This window comes from Ranitomeya imitator, chromosome 5 (assembly GCF_032444005.1).
Source record: "Ranitomeya imitator isolate aRanImi1 chromosome 5, aRanImi1.pri, whole genome shotgun sequence".
Taxonomy (NCBI): domain Eukaryota; kingdom Metazoa; phylum Chordata; class Amphibia; order Anura; family Dendrobatidae; genus Ranitomeya; species Ranitomeya imitator.
This window is the reverse complement of record NC_091286.1, coordinates 259135258-259156473: the sequence shown is the minus strand read 5'-3', so window position 1 is coordinate 259156473 and position 21216 is coordinate 259135258. Positions and strand designations below refer to the sequence as shown.

Here is a 21216-nt window from a genome sequence, read left to right as displayed (position 1 = left end):
ACGGTAATAAGACACTGGTCAGCTGCAGTACTAGAGGGAATACGGTGATAAGTGCTCGGCTTTGCTATAAGCTAATGCTGCTCAGCTAGCTGGCCAACACCAAACTGGTCGCTGTAGCTTACTGGAAGGATTACGGTAATAGAACTAGCCATATATAGGCGATTAATGCACGCAGTATACTAGCAGGGATACGGTAGGAGCACTAGGATAAGTACGGTAATAGTCCTCGGCTACAGGGTGGAGTACGGTAACAGCTGTGCAGAGCAGGAAGATGCAGGCTGGCCCCGCCCCCGGCGCTGTGCTGGGTGCTGTGCTCGGCTATGCTCTCCCGGGGCTGTGCTGCGGACTGTACACGGACGAGGCGCGCGGCCCGCCGGTGAGACCTCGGCGCTGTGCATGGGGCTACTGCCCGCCGAGCAGCAGCGTGGGCCCGGTGCGGCTCGCCACTGACAATAGTGGGAGGTGAGCACGGACCCGGAAGCACAAGAGAAGCAGACGGCGCGGTGCGGGCAGCCTGGCTCCGGGAATGGGGGATCAGCATGAGGAGGCGCCGCACAGCCAGGACGTGCAGCACTCCGCCAACACTGCCCAGGAGGAGGACGACGATGAGGAGGACGAGAAGGGGCCGCCTGCCCCGGGGACCCGCGCCAGCTCCGTGCGCCACAAGCCCCGGAAGAGATGCGGCGTCCTGTGCACCGTGTACTGCGTAGAGAGCGACCTCTCCGGAGACCTGTCCCCTGAGCCCCCCGCGGAGCACGAGCTGCAGCGCCCCCTGGCGGACAGCACCCCCCGGAGCTCTGTGCGGCCCACCGGGGAGCTGCCCCTGAGCCCGGCCAGCCTGGAGCTCGAGCTGGCCCCCTTCCTGATCAGCAGCCTCGCCGATGGCGGCCCCAAGGTGCTGATGAGCTGCCGGGTGTGTCTGGAGGACAAGTCCATCAAGCCCCTACTCTGCTGCAAGAAAGGGGTGTGTGAGGAGTGCCTGAAGCGCTACCTGAGCTCGCAGGTAAGGGGGGCAGGAGCTGGCGGGCCACTGATCGGTGGTGGTACAATGATCCGCAGTCTGCTGGCCACTGATCGGTGGTACAATGATCCACAGTCTGCTGGCCACTGATTGCTGGTGATACAATGATCCCAGTCTGCGGGCCACTGATTGGTGGTGGTACAATGATCTGCGGGCCACTGGTGGTGATACAATGATCCACAGGCTGCGGGCTACTGATTGGTGGTGGTACAATGATCCGTAGTCTGCTGGCCACTGATTGCTGGTGGTGGTACAGTAATCCGCAGTCTGCTGGCCTCTCATTGGTGGTTGTACAATGATCCGCGCTGTACAGTCTGCTGGCCACTGATTGCTGGTGGTACAATGATCCGCAGTCTGCGGGCCACTGATTGCTGGTGGTACAATGATCCGTGCTGTACAGTCTGCTGGCCACTGATTGGTGGTGATACAATGATCCCAGTCTGCTGGCCACTGATTGGTGGTGATACAATGATCCCAGTCTGCGGGCCACTGATTGCTGGTGGTGGTACAATAATCCGCAGTCTGCTGGCCACTCATTGGTGGTTGTACAATGATCCGCGCTGTACAGTCTGCTGGCCACTGATTGCTGGTGGTACAATGATCCGTGCTGTACAGTCTGCTGGCCACTGATTGCTGGTGGTACAATGATCCGTGCTGTACAGTCTGCTGGCCACTGATTGCTGGTGGTACAATGATCCGTGCTGTACAGTCTGCTGGCCACTGATTGGCGGTTGTACAATGATCCGCGCTGTACAGTCTGTGATATTTTGTGGGAAATGACTTCACTGCAGGGAAAAGTGAAGCATTGTGATGTCATTCCTGCGTCTATATACAGAAAATTGGCGCGCACTCGGTATAATGGGGGAGCGAGGTGCAGGTGTAGTGGGCTGTATAAGCCCTACATATATGAAAATATATAGTACACCGCACACTCTATGTGTATATTTGCAAAGTGGTGGAGAGTTTATTAACAAGCTTGACTATATTGCATGAAAAGCGACCAGAGGTAATTATTATGACGTTTCGGCCCTACCAGGGCCTTAATCATATAATCGCTTTAATGTGCATATAGAGGGGGAGAGGAGAAGGTCCTTGTGGATAAAGGCATACACTTTAAATGCCAAATGATAATGCGTATAATGACGCAACAACAGCCCTGAGATGGGTTTTGGTGGATGAAGGAACTGAGCGGCGCTCCCGCGCCCTGCTGCCGGTATCGGGAGCGCCGATGCATTTGGCATTTAAAGTGTATGCCTTTATCCACAAGGACCTTCTCCTCTCCCCCTCTATATGCACATTAAAGCGATTATATGATTAAGGCCCTGGTAGGGCCGAAACGTCATAATAATTACCTCTGGTCGCTTTTCATGCAATATAGTCAAACTTGTTAATAAACTCTCCACCGCTTTGCAAATATACACATAGTGTGCGGTGTACTATATCTTGTCATTCCTGCGTCTGGCAGCTATTGGTCTCTGCCATGTTGAGACTCCAATCATGTCACCATGGCGGCAGTCCATCATGGCTGGGAATATGGAAATGTACAATGGACCCGCTATGTCCTTTAGGTGGAAATGAAAACTACATTGAGAAAGTTCTGGTGTCAGCTGCCAGCGCTGTGCTTTCTTCATGTAACCAGCCTTCTCGGGACTGTCCTGCGTAGATATCGGTGCCTTCATGAGCACTGTATGGCTTATTTTGTCGTTTGTTTTTTTTTTTTTTTTTTTTTTTTGTATATTTCTACTTCATTTTAAAGGGGTGGTCCAAAACGAATTATTTTAAACCTAGATGTCAGAAAACTGCTGGTAATGCTGTAGTGAACTTCCTTATGTCTGCAACCTTAGATCTCCACACTGGGCCTTTTGTGAGTGGGTCACTTCCTGTGTGGCTGACTGGGTTTATCTTCCTCCTAAGAAAACAACTGGTCTCTAGCACAGCGGAAGGAGATAGCGGAGAAAGGATGTTGGTTTCCACTGCATTGTGTGTCACAGTTGTGATAACGTGTTTTACCAACTGTCAGGGAAGTAAATATTCTGATCCCACCTTGAGCACTGCTGTGCCCCCCATTCATGCCTGACGGAGGGGGCTGGGCTTGGTAGCTATCTCAGCCATCTCCCATTCACAGCAGAACATTGCTGTGGTGTCTTCCAGAGAAAGATCAGCAGTAGTGATGAGCGAGCATGCTCGTGTGCTAACTGAATGTCTTCGGAGTGCTTGACTCCCCATGGCTCCAATCATCTGTCTGGGGCACCCATACTCTATAGACTGACATTGGGCGGCCTTATTTACATGCATGCCCCAATAATTGGACTTCAGATGTAACTGTTCCCCGAGCTCCGGGGTCCGGCTCTTGTCTTTCCTTGTCTCTATTGGACAGCTCTGCAGCTTGTGTTTTAGAAATGAATGAGGGTCTCGTAGGAAACTGGAAACCTTTAATGTGCACACGTTCAGGTTTTTTCGTGCTAAAAACGCTATAAAAACTCATTAAAAACGCATACATTATATCATTTAGAATGCATTCTGCATGTTTTGTACACATGGATGCGTTTTTTTCCGCGCAAAAAAACGCATTGCGGTAAAAAAAATGAGCATGTTCGTTATTTTTTGCGGATCTTCTGCGTTTTTTTTTTTTCCTGCAATTCTATGCATTTGGGAAAAACGCACTAAAATCGTGGTAAAATCGCATGCGGATTTCTGGCAGAAATGTCCGTGTTTTTTTTGCCAGGAAAATCCTGACGTGTGCACATACCCTCACAATTACATGTGAGATTAATGTTTTGTTCGCCTGTATCATTATCGGCCCCGTACTTACTATAAGGTGGGGATCTTGGTACCTTGCTAGAAGAGTTACTTTATGCAAAAGTACTAATATCTCAGAACTATCCTTAACTTCACTTTTCCTTTATATATGTATATTATGTCTGTCCTAAAAAGGGGCTTAACCCCCCCCCAAAAAAAAACAAAAAAAAACAAAGGGGACAATGCACTCCCTGTCAACTAATTGGTAGAGATGGTTTAACCCCTTAATGACCGCCAATACGTCTTTTAACTGACCTTACATATAAGAGAATAGCCTCCCCATACAGATGACAATCCAGCATCTGTTGGTTGTACACTATAGCTGACAACTTGCTGTATCAGCCACGATCAGTATCTGCGCCTTCTAAATCTGTTTAACCCCTTAGATGCTGCTGTCAATAGTGACTACATCATTATAAATGATTAACAGAGTGTGGGGGCTTCTTCTTTATTCCAATTGGTGCCCTCAGATCATGATTGTGTGGTCCTGATGTTTGCGATGGCAATTCATGACCAAATAGCGGCCCTAGAGTCAGACGGCTGTAGTAATCTGTTTAGAAGTTAGCAACACTTAGGTGGTAAAAATACACATTTTCATTTCTGTCATGCCACTTTGCATTAATTCCTGTAAAGCACCTGAAGGGTTAATAAACTACCTGACAGCAGTTTTCAATATGTTTAGGGGTGCTGTTTTTAAAATGGTATCACGTTTGGGGGTTTCCCAATATATGGGACCCCTAAAGTCACTTCAAACATGGATAAGTCCCTAAAAAAATAAATGTTGTAAATTTCTTTGAAAAAATGAAAAATTGCTGCTACATTTTTAAACCTCCTAAAATGCTAACAAAATAAAATAACATTTTACAAATGGTGCTGATGTAAAGCAGACATGTGGGAAATGTTATTTATTAATGGTTTGCTGTGGTATGACTATCTGGATTAAAGGGATAATCATTCAAATTTAGAAAATTGCTAATTTTTTTAACATTTTTCTCTAATTTTTTTTATATCTTTTTTATAAATAAACACAAAAAATATTGAACTAAATTTACCATTATCATAAAGTATAATGTGTCACGAAAAAAAGTCTCAAAATCACTGGGATTTGTTGAAGCATTGCAGAGTTATTACCACATAAAGTGACACTGGTCAGATTTCAAAAATTTGGCTCGGTCACTAAGGGGTTAAAACTCATCACTGAATGACTTCTTATTGCTGGCTACGCTGCGTCAAATACTCTACTATATTCCTGATCGTGGGCACGTACCCATAGCTGCTCGGCAAGTATTCAACCATGCTTGGAACGAATGACTGCCGATTGTGGAACACACATATATATATATATATATATATATATATATATATATATATATATATATATATATATATATAATTTTTTTTTTTTTCATGTTTCCTCGTTTACATATGCCACTGCGAGTGAGTAATGGTATATGTAAAATGCAGCCTATGAGCGCTGGAGGTTCATGTCATTCTGATTCTCAGAAGGTGACTTGAAATATTGATATACTATGTGAACAGAAAGTATTGAGACTCCTTTACATTTTTCAATCTTTGTTTCATTGCAGCCATTTGGTAAATTCAAAAAAGTTCATTTTTTCTCATTAATGTACACTCTGCACCCCATCTTGACTGAAAAAAAAAAAACAGATGTAGAAATTTTTGCAAATGTATTAAAAAAGAAAAACTGAATTATCTCATGATCATAAGTATTCAGCCCCTTTGCTCAGTATTGAATAGAAGCACCCTTTTGAGCTAATGCAGCCAGGAGTCTTCTTGGCAATAATGCAACAAGATTTTCACACCTGGATTCTTGCAGATCCTCTCTAGTTCCTTCAGGTTGGATGGTGAATGTAATCCATCTGCACGTCCTTTGTTCATGGACAGGAGTTGTGGCCTGAGGTGACCGCTCATGCTGAAGAGCAGGAGAGAGGCTGCAGCAAGAGCGGGCCCAGGACCTGCGCTGACCTCAGTGAGGAATACCAGGGTGAACTGCGATGATCTCGTTTGATATTGCGTTCAGTAGTCCTATAGGCAGTGACCTTGCATTTTGGATCACCACTCCATTTAAGCACAGGTCCTTCATTCTGGTGATTGGTGGTCCCTCTGCTATAATGATTAGTGTACGGTCTACTACGGATAGGTGATAACTTGTGATTGTAGACCACCCCTATATCATGTGTTGGATCATTGCTTCTCACAGCCACAATGGTAGACGATCCCACTGGCCATAGTGCTTCTTCCCTCTCGGCTGTTACCCTGAGACATACCCAGGTTGTTTGGAGCTAGGCGTGCGCACAACGTTTCACCACTTCTGTGCTGGTAAGAGGGAACATGGATGGGAGACTCCAAGAATAGTGAGCATTGACCTTCCCCTTATTATCTTACATTTTTTTTATTGGTCAGATTATTTTATGGTTTGTGGGGAAAAAACCTTGTAAAGGGATATTTTTATTTTTTATTTTTTTCCTTTTAGGGTACCGTCACACAGTGGCATTTTAATCGCTACGACGGCACGATCCGTGACGCTCCAGCTTCGTAACAATATCGCTCCAGCGTCGTAGACTGCTGTCACACTTTGCAATGTACGACGCTGGAGCGATAACTTCATGACGTATGTGCGATGTAGAAGCCGTTGCTTACTATGCGCACATCGTATACAATATCGTGCACACCTTTGTTACACCATGCGATCATGCCGCCACAGCGGGACACTAGACGACGAAAGAAAGTTTCAAACGATCTGCTACGACCTACGATTCTCAGCGGGGTCACTGATCGCAGTAGCGTGTCAGACACAGTGAGATCGCTGGAACGTCACGGATATATCGCTGGAACGTCACAAATCGTGCCGTCGTTGCGATCAAAATGCCACTGTGTGACGGTACCCTTACTTGCTGACACCTGGCCTTCAAGTTTTCTTGGCTACAGTTCTTTTATGTCTTATCTTGGCACAGATGAAGATTACACCATGAAAGCACTAGACAGGTCTGCTAATTTTATTGCTCTAGGTAACAACGTTAATGTCTTCCAGTGCAAAGATCAGAAATAATATAAAGAAAAACACATGGGCTTGTTCTTGTTCAAGACTAAAATATTGAAGCCTTAGCTTTATGATAAGTTATATATAGCTGATTGACGAAGGTCTCATCCCCCTGCCCCCACAATTCATCAGTCAGCATATTCCGTGGCCTCAAGAACTACACGGTGTATACAGTCGGAAAACCCTCCTGACACCCTGTAGTGGCCATTCTCGGTAGTGCAGCTCAGCCTCCTTTTTGGGGCGAATTGGCGCCCTGCTAGTAGTATTAGTTGTGTTGGGCCCCTCTGAACTGAGTAGTCATTATCATAGTCCTGGACAATTCCTCTAAGATACATCTTTAAGGTCAGTAGAAATATTCCAATAACCTCTTTAGAAAACTGTTGTGCCATCTATTGGATGTTCCAATCCTAAAACTCTATGAACTCTAAAGGAGCGTTGCGAAATGGCATATTTAAATTGGAGTATTTCATGGCCTATAAGTCTCCTTACGCCGACTTGAAGCTCTTCACAAGGAGAAAGTTGAACCTGAACCTGATAATTTCCAGAGAAAGCTGGTCCCAGTGCCTCTTTACATTGTGATCATTTAGTAACTCGGAGCCGCCTTAGCCATTTTTTTTTCTCCTGACACTTTAGCTATATTGTCACTACTTTACTGTTTTGGTTCGCCAACTCTTCTTTATGATTATAACATAAAAAAAAAAAAAAAAAAAAAAAGTCAGCCATGAGCCACAAGTCTAGTTTCTGATGGGTGCAGGGCGGTACAAACCTGTTCTGGCGGCAGGACTCTGTCCCCAGACCAGCCAGGTCTCCATATGATCAGTCGGTTATCTTCGGCGGATTCTATGAGTCATATTGTGTGACATGATTACTACAGAAGTGCGTTATCCTCAGGTCAATTCTCTACTGTAAAGTAAATGGTCTAAGGTTAGATGCCTATGACCGATAGCAAAATAAATTGTCGGTTTCTCACTCATCTGTACGGAGAGGATTTACTAAAAGATTTCTGTTTTTGGGGACACGAAAAGAAAAATGCGTATGTTAAAAACGAAAGGCTTACAACTCCATCTTTTTTTTACCGGAGCCTCATGTATTGTATGGCCGATGCTGATCCCCAAAGATGGATTAGAAGTGAACCTGCTCGGACTATACTATACCTGCCACACTATATCCCATCCCACTGATCGCACTCCTACTTTTCAGGAGAATTGGGGTTGTATTCTTTCGGAACAGACACATATTTTGACGCTCTTTTCTCTTATGAAGTGACAGATAACCAAGTTCAGTGTTTGGATATCTTTGTCGGACCTGTAGACCTCGCATTCAATTGGGGACACGGGACCCCCATTCTTGTTATCAGTGTGACCCCCCCCCCGCCCTGCAGTCATGTTGCCTGTCTGTTTGAATAGGTATTGCGCTATAGCTATGGAACACCTCTAGGTTTTAGTTACATAAAACTAGTGATCCCCCTTAAAAAAAAAAAAAAAAAAAAAAAAAGGAAAGACTCCTCAGAAAATGAATTGCTGTTTAAAACAGGTGTTTGTCAAAGGTTTTGGGTGCATATTATATCTTTAATTTGGCAATTTGTTTTGCTTCTACCCCCTATCACAATCTTTAATTAACAAAATCGACATCTTGCAATTTTCACACTGACCACTGGGGCTTTTGTAGACTAACTTCCTGGTGTTAGGAAATGTACACTAGCTGCAATGAGCAATCTCTGTCCCAATCTTTTGTATTAAAGCATCTAATGAGCGTGTGCAAGGATCATTGTGAAGGGAGGGGATCAGGGTCAGCTGTTACATCACCTATTGTGATTGGTCGATCCTGCTATCAGCTGTGTACCGATGTGTTGCCTGTCACTGTAATCTTGCCTCTGCTGATATTGAGCCTTAGGCCGGGGTCACACTTGCGTGTGCAATGTGAGAAACTCGCATCAATACCGGCACTCGGGACCGGAGCATTCAGTTGCATAGAATTACATGCAGCCGCACACTCCAGTCCCGAGCGGCAGCATCAGTATTGATGCGAGTTTCTCACATTGCACACGCAAGTGTGACCCCGGCCTTAAGATGCTTTCACACTGCATTATGTGTCCCCATCGGGGCATACGTTTGAAATCCCTCACAGAATGCGGTCCAGACACATAACGGGACCTTAGACTGTAATGTTGATGGCAGAGAGCACGTTCACTCTGCTGTGCATCATTTTCAGGAGTGTACGCCTACAGGAAGCTGACACGTAACACAGTCTAGTACTTCTGATTGTCTGTCTCCTGTAGGCGTACACTCCCAAAAATGGCCCTATGGGGTGCATATATCTGGACTGCGTTTTGCTGGGGATTTCTGACATATGCCCCGACCGACCTGGACGCAAAACGTAAAAGCACCATTACTGAAAAAAAAAAAAAAAGTTCCCTGTCCCCAACCCCCTCCCACCCCCTATTATTTAGATGGTGGCCCGATTCTAACGCATCGGGTATTCTAGAATATGCATGTAGTTTATTTATGAAGTTTTCAGAATAATGCAATTTATACACAGGATTCAGGTTTTTGAGGGCCCAGCCACGTAGTATAGCATAGCACAGCCCACGCAGTATATAGCAATGTGGGCAAAAAAAATAAAAATTACCGGTAATTAAAATAAAAGAGTTATATACTCACCTTCCGTCGCTCCCCCCCCTGGATCCAGCCGAGGCGTTTACCGGTGCTCCTCGCGACGCTCCGGTCCCAAGAGTGCATTGTGGTCTCGCGAGATGATAAAGTAGCGCTCTCGCGAGACCGCAATGCATGGACCAATCACCGGAGCGTCGCAAGGAGCGGGAAAGGCCTCGGCTGGATCCGGGGGGCCAACGGAAGGTGAGTATATAATGATTTTTTTATTTTTAACATTAGATCTTTTTACTATTGAAGCCGCATAGGCAGCATCAATGGTAAAAAGTTGGTCACACAGGGTTAATAGCAGCATTAACGGAGTGCGTTACACTGCGGCATAACGCGGTCCATTAACGCTGCCATTAACCCTGTGTGAGCGCTGACTGGGGGGTGCGGGTATCGAGCGGGCACTGACTGCGGGGAGTGGAGCGGCCATTTTGCCGCCGGACTGTGCCAGTCACTGATTGGTCGTGGCAAAATGGCCACGACCAATCAGCGACTTGGGATTTCCGTGACAGACAGAAGGACAGACAGAAAGACGGAAGTGACCCTTAGACAATTACGGTATATAGTAGATTTTTTTTTTTCTTCTGACTATGTAGTCCTTCTATGTGTTAAAGTGCTGCTTACATTTGAGGTTTTATTGTTCTTATTTTGATCATAAACATGGCTTGCCATGGACAAAACTGGTTTCTGCTGTGCCCGCCATTGGGATGAATACTTACTGGATTCTTGACATGTGCTGCTACTTGATTGTTTTCTGTCTATTATGGGAGAGATAAGCAAGTTAAACTGCTTTAACCTGTCAGTGTTGTGCTAAAATATCTGTCCTCTGCTATGGGTGTATCAGAGAGAGAAACCTGTTTTCTCAGTGGATTACATAAGCATCTTTCATGTCACTTACTTAAAGGGGTATTCTCAAATTGTCTCTCGAGCCGTTGGAGCAACACAATCCCATTAAGCGACGCTGCAGCGATCTAGACAACGATGCCGATCGCTGCAGCGTCGCTGTTTGGTCGCTGGATAGCTGTCACACAGACAGCTCTCCAGCGACCAACGATCCCGAGGTCCCCGGGTAACCAGGGTAAACATCGGGTTACTAAGCGCAGGGCCGCACTTAGTAACCCAATGTTTACCCTGGTTACCATTGTAAAAGTAAAAAAAAAACACTACATACTTACATTCCTGTCGCGTCCCCCGGCCTCAGCTTCCCTGCACTGTGTAAGTGCGCTTGCCGGAAAGCAGAGCGGTGACGTCACCGCTTTGCTTTACGGCCGGCCGGCGCTGACACTGGGGGACGCAGGGAAGCTGAGGAACGTGACAGGAATGTAAGTATATAGTGTGTTTTTTTTTTTTTTTTTTTTTTTTTTTTTTTTTTTTCCAATGGTAACCAGGGTAAACATCGGGTTACTAAGTGCGGCCCTGCGCTTAGTAACCCGATGTTTACCCTGGTTACCAGTGAAGACATCGCTGAATCGGCGTCACACACGCATATTCAGCGATGTCTGCGGGAGTCCAGCGACCAAATAAAGTCCTGGACTTTCCCCAGCGACCAACGATCTCCCTGCAGGGGCCTGATCGTTGGTCGCTGTCACACATAACGATTTCGTTAACGATATCGTTGCTACGTCTCAAAAAGCAACGATATCGTTAACAATATCGTTATGTGTGACGGTACCTTTAGACTCCTTACTTTCTGGTTTCTAGCAGGGTGGGCTCTCCTCAGTGAGTGACAGCTCTGGTGAATAGAACTGTAGTATTAGAACTACAAGTTCAGCCATTGGTGCTTTGTTCTGAGTCTGCACTGTTATTCCTGTATTTACACATAGAGATAACAGGTCATTTGAACAAGCAAACAGCTCCATAAGGGAAGAGCAGAGAACCCTGGCTGGTGATTTTTAACTGGGTCTCTTCAGAAAAACAGAGGAAGAGGAGGGAGGTTTGCAGCTAACTGCTGTATAGAAATCAATGGCCTGGAAATAGGTGGCTGGTATGTTAAGAGTTAACCCTTCTCCTAGAATTTAACTTCTTTGTACCCTCAGCCAGGCTGTAGCACCTGGGTTCCATGGCAACAGATTGTTAAAAATTAAAAAAACCATATACCTTATATAATCTCTCATTGCAGGAGAAGGACAACAGATAAAAAAAGCAAGTCCGTTGCGAGCTTGCTTATTTTCATGCTGTCTAATTGGAGCAATTTAAGAACTTGAGAACACCCATTTAAAAGTATGCATGAAAAAATGCTTCTAGTGATCAAGATCAAGTAGTCTGTCAGGATATGCCAGAACAGATGCAAATTAATTTTATACGGGAGTTCATATAATGTAAAATGACATTTAAATTGCAAAAGGAAGAACATTTTTTACGTTGCTTAACCCCTTAAGGACCTGGGTATTTCAGTTTTTGCGTTTCCATTTTTTTTGCTCCCCTTCTTCTCAGCCATAACGTGGTTATTTTTCAAGTGCTGTGAAATTGCAAAAAAGTGCAATTCCACAATAGTTTGGGGGATTTAAATTTTTTTTTTTTCACCATGTTCACTAAATGCTAAAACTGACCGACCATTATGATTCTCCAGGTCATTACGAGTTCTTAGATACCAAACATGCATAGGTTCTTTTTTTATTTAAGTGGTGAAAAAAAATCCAATGGCTGTCAAAAAAACAAGTCTCCCTTTTTTTTTTTTTTTTTTTTTTTTTTTTTTTTGAGAACCGTAGCGTCTCCATTTTTTGGGATCTCTGGTTGGGTGAGGGCTTTTTTTTTTTTTTTTGCGTCTCTGACAGTTTTATTGATACCATTTTGGTTGTAGATACGATCTTTTGGTTCCCGTTATTGCATTTTAATGCAATGTTGCAGTGAGCAAAAAAACATAATTCTGGTGTTTTGACTTTTTTTTCTCGCTACAATGTTTAACGATTGGATAATTCTTTTTACATATTGACTGGGCGATTTTGAACAGTGATGCCAAATATTTTTTTTTTCTTAATTGTTTTATTTTGAATGGGGTGAATTGGGGGGGGAGGGGGGGATTTGAACTTTTATATTTTTAAGAATTTTTTTTTTTTATCTTTGTGCTTGCTTCAATAGTCTCCATGGGAGACTAGAAGCTGCGATCATTCAATCGCTTGTACTTTATAGAGAAGGGCTGCAGCCCTGTGGTTTGTAGCAGAAATGCTCACTTGCTATAAGCGCCGACCGCTGGGAATTTGATAGCGGCATTTAACATGTTAACAGCCGCAGGTGGATTGTGATTCCACCCGCGGCTGTTAGAAGCACATGGCAGCTGATCAAATATATGATCAAAAGGTAACATATTAAAATGATTATTAAACTCAGCAATATTGGATTTCATAACGATCAATATTCTAACCCTCATCTATACCCCAAAATAAAGTCTTCAACTTCTCCCTCCACAAAAAGAGGCTCTAAGAAAAAAAGCAATGCTCACCTGCAAATAGGTTGTTAATATAAGTATGCCTACCAGATTATGGTATATCGGTGTATTCTGGCTATAGCAGCTTTGTCATTTTCTTTTCCTCTAACTAAAAATCATTTAGGGTCATCGTTAGCCGTGGATTTTAGAAACCTCTGTAAATAGGATTAAATTGCTGTTGGGAAAAGGGCAGATGTAATGTTGTTTCTGGAGTGCGTAAATCTCAGCCCCTGCCTCATTGGGTTCTTTCAGTGGCACTTCCACACATTCTGGTGTTATAGATTTTTTTTTTTTCTATTCGCCACGACAGCACCCACTAGAGAGAGGGGATCCGCCCCTAGGAACAGGAAACCTACAGAGAGATAAAAGGGGCGGCCCCCCCTCGCTCCTCAGTTGGTTTCCTGTTCCTAGAAGGGAACCCACAGAGAAGAACTCTATGGCTAAGAAGAGGAAGACCTGCCTGGGCTACCGCCTGTATCGACTCTGCTGAGCGACAGGGGTCCCAGAGCAGGTAGACAGTGTCGGGGGAATGTTCCTGCGGGCTCCCCCCTCATCTGGTGCGGCTGACAGGGAAGCCTGAAGGTACCAACGGTCTCCCTGCTGGGACACCGTTGGGTAAGTGCTAATGAAAGGCACGGCGCAGTGTGGATACCTGTGGTAATGCCCTCCTGAGTGGAGCTGAGCAGCGGTGTGGTATCCCTGGGCGGAATCTTCCCTCCGTTCCCTCCAGAGGTAAGAGGCGACATGGTGGGAAGCAGCGCTGAGAGCGCTTCCGGTTTGCAGAGACGCGGGCGCATGCGCAGTAGCGTCGGCGTCCCATGGAAGGAAGCTTGAACTTCCGGGGTCGCGGTGTCAGAGTACCATTTCCGGGGGAACCGCCATATTGGATTCCCCCATGCGATCCCAGCGTCTGGATGCCGGACTTGTGAGTAAAAAAAAAAACAAAAAACAAAAAACAGGATGGGGATGTATGCAGGAGTGGCTACACTATAAAAGTCAGGATGAGAAGTGCAGTCAGTGTGCATTATGTCATCCCAAGAGGAGGTCCGTGTGCACTCCATGGAAGAGCCACTAGTACCTAGTAGCGAAACCAGGAAAAACAGCAGTGGACACTTTAAGTTAAGTGACTCCACTGATAAATCGGGAAGAAAATCATCCCGTTCCACATCCCAAACTAAGACAACCCCGCAGCCGGTAAAATTAATACGCTGGGTGAGTGTACGCATACTTCACTGAAGTATATATTGATTCCTTTGCTTGTATTATTTTAGGCAAAAAGGACGGGAAAGAGTAAGCACAAACAATGTGCTATATGTACCGAACCCCTGCCTGACTCCTATACTAAGAGTCTATGTCAGGCATGTATAGATAACACCTTACGGCAGGAGGAATCGGTGAAAATGAACGAGATACGGCTCATAATTAGGGAAGAACTTCAGTCGTTAGGAGGCGGTTCTTCCTCGATTAATACCGAGAAAAAGAAAAGAAGAGTATCCTCACCTAGAGCTGACACGTCAGCAGAGAGTGGAGAGGTCGACTCTGAGGTCTCTCAACTGTCTGATTCTTCAGGGGAAGAAGACTTTGTTTGCTTTCCAACTGAAGGCATAAACAACTTGGTTAAATCGGTGAGAAATACGATGGGGGTATCGGAGTCAAAAGAACCCCAAACACCACAGGAAATCATGTTTGCTGGCCTTTCCCAACGGAAAGGCCACGTGTTTCCAATAAACCAGGCCATAAAGGACCTCGTTAAGAAGGAATGGGGTAAAGGTCAAAAAGGTTTTGTACCAATACCCTGTAAAAGGCGCTACCCATTTGATGACGAAGATTTAAGTACATGGACCAAAATACCAAAGGTCGATGCTGCAGTTGCATCTACATCTCGCCGGTTCTCCTTGCCCGTGGAAGATGCAGGTTCCTTAACAGATCCCATGGACCGAAAATCAGATGCGCTCCTTAAAAAATCGTGGGAGGCCTGTGTCACGGCATTCAAACCGGCAATTGCAGCCACATGTACTGGCAGATCAATGTTAGTCTGGCTGGATCAGCTGGAGCAAAATATTAAAAATGGTGTATCCAGGGAGAAGTTACGAGCGTCTATCCCTTTGATCAAGGGTGCGGCTGCCTTTATATCGGATGCCTCTATTGACTCCCTACGTCTGGCGGCCAGAACAGCTAATATCTCCAACACGGCTAGGCGGGCTTTATGGCTAAAAAACTGGAAAGGAGATGCCCAATCTAGATCAAAATTATGTGCCATACCCTGTCAGGGTGAGTACCTGTTTGGAACAGTCCTTGACGATATACTCAAGAAGGCAGGTGAAAGGAAAAAAGGATTCCCTAATCCCTTTGTTCCATCTTACAGAAGGGCCTTCAGGAAGCCACCATTCGGAAAGAAGGGAGGCTTCAGAGACAGATGGAACAATAAGGATTTTAAACAAAAAGGAAACCTGTTTAATAAACGTCCATTCAAGCCAGCCGACAAATTCCAGTAATTATATTCCTCCAGTGGGTGGAAGATTAAAACAGTTTAGGCAACAATGGGAAGAGATAACAATAAATACTTGGGCCATTAAATTAATATCTTCAGGCCTCACATTAGACTTTATTAGAACTCCACCGGACTCCTTCCTCCTTACCACCTTAAGATCCAGGCCTCAGCAAGAGGCACTTGAAACAGAGGTTAAAACCCTCCTACGCAAACAAGTCCTAGTGGAAGTCCCATCTTCCCAGAGGGGGAGGGGATTTTATTCTCCCTTGTTTCTGATTAATAAGCCGGATGGCTCTTTCAGAACCATAATTAATTTAAGAAAGCTGAACTCCTTTATAAGGCCTAAAACATTCAAAATGGAATCCATTCGTTCAGCCATAAAGAATTTATTTCCAAACTGTTACATGGTAGTATTGGATCTTAAGGATGCTTACTATCATATTCCTATACATCATTTATTCCAGCAGTTCCTTCGGGTAGCAGTCTGTATAGAGGGACAAATTCGTCATCTACAATATAAGGCGATGCCCTTCGGATTATCCATGGCCCCAAGGGTTTTCACAAAATTGCTATTGGAAGTTATGTCTTTCCTAAGAGTAAAAGATACTTTAGTCATTCCATATCTAGATGACCTATTGATTGTGGGTAAAGACCCCCTACAGTGTGAGCAGAGGTTACGGGAAGTAGTGGTTTCCTTACAATCCCTGGGGTGGCTGGTTAATTGGGAAAAATCTAGACTTCAGCCGGTTAAGTGTCAGAAATTCCTAGGGCTCCTTCTAGATTCAGCTGACCAGATTTGTAAGCTGCCTGAGGATAAGAAAATCTCCATAGTTGATAAGGTATCTTTAGCAATAGAAAATCGTAGTATGTCACTCAGACAGAGCATGTCATTACTAGGTTCTCTGACATCGTGTATCCCTGCGGTCCAGTGGGCACAGGCTCATACTAGGCCTCTACAAAAATTTATATTAGAGGAGGACATTAAGAATAGAGGCTGTCTGGATAGAACAGTTTATCTAACAACGGAAGTATTACACTCCCTTAGGTGGTGGTTAAATCAGAAAAACCTTTCAAAAGGGGTTCTCTGGATAATTTCCCCCTCTAGTATAGTGACCACAGATGCTGGTCCTAAAGGCTGGGGGGCACATTTTAAGGATCAGTGGGTTCAGGATCTTTGGTCTAGTTCGGAACTAGATAGTTCTTCAAATGTCAAAGAGTTGAGGGCAATATATTATTCCCTACTTCACTTTCTTCCTCAGCTCAGCGGCTCTCACACAAGAGTGTTCTCCGACAACACCACGGCAGTAGCTTACTTAAACCATCAAGGAGGTACGCGGTCGGACAGACTCAGGCAGCTGGCATCAGACATCATGGAATTAGCCGAAGGTCATCTGCTATCACTATCAGCAGTTCACATCAGGGGCACAGACAACTTTCGTGCCGATTTTCTGAGCCGTCACACCCTTCATCAAGGGGAATGGATGCTAAACAGAAAAATTTTCAAAATGATAACAGCGCAATGGGGTATTCCTCAAATAGACTTGTTTGCCACAAGAGCCAACCGACAGGTCAGGATGTTTGCCTCTCTAAACAGAGAGGACAAGCCGGACATACTCGATGCCCTCCAAGTGCCCTGGACTTTCGACCTGGCATATGCTTTTCCTCCATTGAATCTACTACCTTTGGTAATAAGAAAAATAAGAGAAGAAGGAGCAAGAATTCTATTAATAGCCCCATTCTGGCCCAAAAGGCCATGGTTCTCATGGCTGAGGGCGATGTCAGTGTCGGACCCGTGGATTCTGCCTCAATCCAAGGACCTGCTCTCTCAGGGTCCGTTCCTTCATCCTCAGGCAAAGGGCATGAATTTAACTGCATGGAGTTTGAAAGGCAGTTACTAAATCTCAGGGGGTTTTCTAGTGGGTTAATAGATACTCTGATGAAAAGTAGAAAACCCTCAACTACCAGGATTTATGTCAGAATTTGGAGGAAATTCCTTCAATTCCATACTACACAACTTTCCGCTGATATTCCTATATTTCCAATATTGGAATTTCTACAAAAAGGTCTGGAATTAGGACTCTCTGTAAGCACTCTGAAAGTGCAGGTGTCAGCCTTAGGAGCTCTTTTTAATTTTGATGTAGCAGGTAATAAATGGATATCTCGGTTTATATCTGCCTGTGAGAGATCGAGACCAATTAGCATACCTCGGGTCCCTCAGTGGGATCTATCAATAGTCCTAAATGCATTGACTCAATCACCTTTTGAGCCTCTCCATGCAGCCTCACTAAAAAATATTTCTTTAAAAACGGTATTATTAGTGGCATTAGTTTCTGCCAGAAGAGTAAGTGATCTTCATGCTTTATCTATAGATCCTCCCTTTTTTGTGGTAACATCAGATAGGATACTTTTAAAAACAGATCCTTGTTATCTCCCTAAGGTGGCTTCTACCTTTCATAGATCCCAGGAGATCCAGTTACCTACCTTTTATGAGAACCACTCAACTCCAGAAGAAGAAAGACTTCACACCCTAGACGTAAAAAGGACTGTCTTAGCCTATTTAGAGAGAACTAGGGACTGGAGGAAGAGTAGGGCTCTCTTTGTGTCTTTTCAGGGTAAAACCAAGGGTGCCGGAGTCACAAAGAACACATTATCTCGCTGGATCAGAGAGGCAATAATCTTGGCGTATAAGGCTGGAGGGAAAGATCCTCCAATACATGTGGGAGCACACTCTACAAGAGCCTTGTCGACTTCCTGGGCAGAAAGGGCGAATGTGCCAATAGACCTTATATGTAAGGCTGCAACTTGGTCTTCACCGAATACCTTCTATAAGCATTATAGATTAGATCTATCCTCTACTTCTGATCTCACCTTTGGTGTATCGGTCCTTGACTCAGTAAACCCACCCAGTCTATAGTCTCTGCAATTCTCTCTAGTGGGTGCTGTCGTGGCGAATAGAAAATACCGGATTGCGTACCGGTAATGCTCTTTTATAGAGCCCACGACAGCACCCGTTCACATCCCTCCCTTTTCTGTATATAGTTGCACATGGTGCTTGTTTGGTGAGGTGTAAATATTAGAAAATATAGTATGAGGTTGTAAATATGTATATATATATGGATATACCCGAACCTGTTAACTAAAACCTGGCGGCGGTTCCTCCTATTCTCTGTAAAACAACTGAGGAGCGAGGGGGGGCCGCCCCTTTTATCTCTCTGTAGGTTTCCTGTTCCTAGGGGCGGATCCCCTCTCTCTAGTGGGTGCTGTCGTGGGCTCTATAAAAGAGCATTACCGGTACGTAATCCGGTATTTTTTTTTTTTTTTTCTTTCCCAAACTGATTATAAAGGACCAGGAGATAAATTTAGCAGTCGATGGGAAAGGCTCACAGTGCTCGCGATCTCACTTGATAGAATTACTAATTGCTTTCAAAGCGTTAGTGGCTAAAACAGAAAATAAAATGCAGCTTTTGTGTATTCTTTATACCTGGGCTTGGGAAACGCAGCATAAAGCAATTCAGGAATCAATTCTGCAGCTTGAAATGTCTCCAAATTCTCCCTGCACATCGCTGTGCAAATCTAGGCACTGCTTGTCACTGTAGGGGTATGTGCCCACCATCAGGAATTGCTGCGGGTTTAACCTATAGGATTGATGGAGGGGCGGATCTGTCCATCCAATATCTTGCAGTACAATCACAATCACCACTCAATTCAAATGGGGGCTCTTGGCAGTCGGGTCCCCACAAGTGTGGTGTTCTGCATGCATGGGGCCTTGTACATCTGTATGTTTTACATTCCTATTAGGGCATAGAATGGTACCAGACCATAGTCTGATTGAAAAAAAAAACCCAATATATATATATTTCCAGGGGTCCTCAGGAATCACAATAATAATGACCTATCACCATTCACCAGGGTAGGCAATTAATGTTGGCTCAGTGGAGGGTTTACTCCTGACATTGGTTGTTTAAACAAACCTTGCAGAACCTGCATCAAGTGCCATAGCCCCTTCATCCAGCTGATGAGTGGTCCCACACTGATTGCTACTGATGGCCTGTCCTCTGATAGGGACACTGTTTAGATTAGAGAGATCCCCTTGTATTGAAATGAAAACTACAAAATACATGTCCAAAGCACTCTATTTGGAGAATGAATGTCTGCTGCAGTTGCATCTACTAAAAGCAAAAGGAATTTTGAAATTGGGAACTGAAAGTGTATTAGCAACTTCCACTATGAAAACTGCTCAAGTGTACTCATTGTCTGCTCACCCAGCCTGACTGACAGCTACAGCGTGCACAAGGCAGCCCAAGTGTACACAGTCTGCTCACCCGGCCTGACTGACAGCTACAGCGTGCACAAGGCAGCCCAAGTGTACACAGTCTGCTCACCCGGCCTGACTGACAGCTACAGCGTGCACAAGGCAGCCCAAGTGTACACAGTCTGCTCACCCGGCCTGACTGACAGCTACAGCGTGCACAAGGCAGCCCAAGTGTACTCATTGTCTGCTCACCCTGCCTGACTGACAGCTACAGCGTGCACAAGGCGGCCCAAGTGTACTCATTGTCTGCTCACCCAGCCTGACTGACAGCTACAGCATGCACAAGGCGGCCCAAGTGTACTCATTGTCTGCTCACCCTGCCTGACTGACAGCTACAGCATGCACAAGGCAGCCCAAGTGTACTCATTGTCTGCTCACCCTGCCTGCCTGACAGCTACAGTGTGCACAAGGCAGTTGAAGATGTTGTTGGCAGTAGGGAGGAGGGACTGAGTTATGAGTCCGGCTAAATGGGTGGTGTTTAAGAAAACAATCTGCCATAGGATTTTCATAGTAAGTGCACCAGCCTTATTTGTAAGAGATCTGCTTAGAGGTTTTCCGCTACTTGTACGTTGATCACCTGTCCTTAGGATAGGTCATTAATGTCTGATCGGCCGTGGTCAAACACCCAGCATCTCCACCGGTCGCTGGCAGGATGTACTCATTTGTGAAGCTGCGCCGTTTACTTGTAGTGGCCGGGGTTTGATACTGCATTCAAATCAATAGGAGGCGGATGTGTGTCACCCAGCAGCTTTTGGCCGCCGATAACATCTGACTGTCAGGGGTGTCGGACCCCAGATGATCCGACGTTGATGACCTATCCTAAGGAGGGGCCGTCAATGTAAAAGTGGTGGACAATGTCTTTAATGATGTATGTAGTTTAAATAGTGAAATCTTGTGACAGATGCACTTGAAATAAGCCCAGCGGTGCAGCTCCCCTCAATCAGATGCTGCCGGGTACTGCATATCAATTCTTAGATTCCCTTTAAGTCTTGTTATTAATATATCAGCAGGTTTTTTTCCTACCTCTTCTGAGAGCTGCCTGATGTGGGCAAAGAGAAGCTGAATCCAAGGATGTATCACTTGGTTTACTGGGTGCAGCCCTTCTGACACACACAGTTTTTAGGCTTAGCTATGCAGCAGAGCTGAGTAAGCTAGCCCCGCCCACACCAGGCTCCCTATGTACACTTTATATTGGCAGTGAGCGGCTTATCACAGGAGGGGGCATGGTCGGACTTGCAACCACTGGACCTGCAAGTCCACATAGCTTGACATGTGACACATCTTATAGTTGTGTTTTAACCCTTTCCTCATGCTGTCTTCAGATTACATAGCAGAAACCTCTTGACAAGATTCCCTTTAAAGGGGGTTGTCCAGTCTTCTCGTGTTCATTACTTATTGAAAGGTTAGGTGATCAGATTCATAGTCCCAGAGTTTGCTCCTCCACTGATCAG

At 45.0% G+C, this 21216-nt stretch overlaps 1 protein-coding gene across 1 annotated transcript in view; it reads left to right on the top strand.

Annotated features, from left to right (window-relative positions):
* The first annotated feature begins 258 nt into the window (after positions 1 to 258).
* RNF217 (ring finger protein 217) overlaps positions 259 to 21216 on the top strand; it is a 97727-nt gene continuing 76769 nt past the window's right edge. Inside the window, exon 1 of the mRNA XM_069726097.1 lies at positions 259 to 1003. Coding sequence (XP_069582198.1) covers positions 527 to 1003 — 477 coding nt within the window. The 5' untranslated portion in view covers positions 259 to 526. The remainder of the gene's footprint in view (positions 1004 to 21216) is intronic.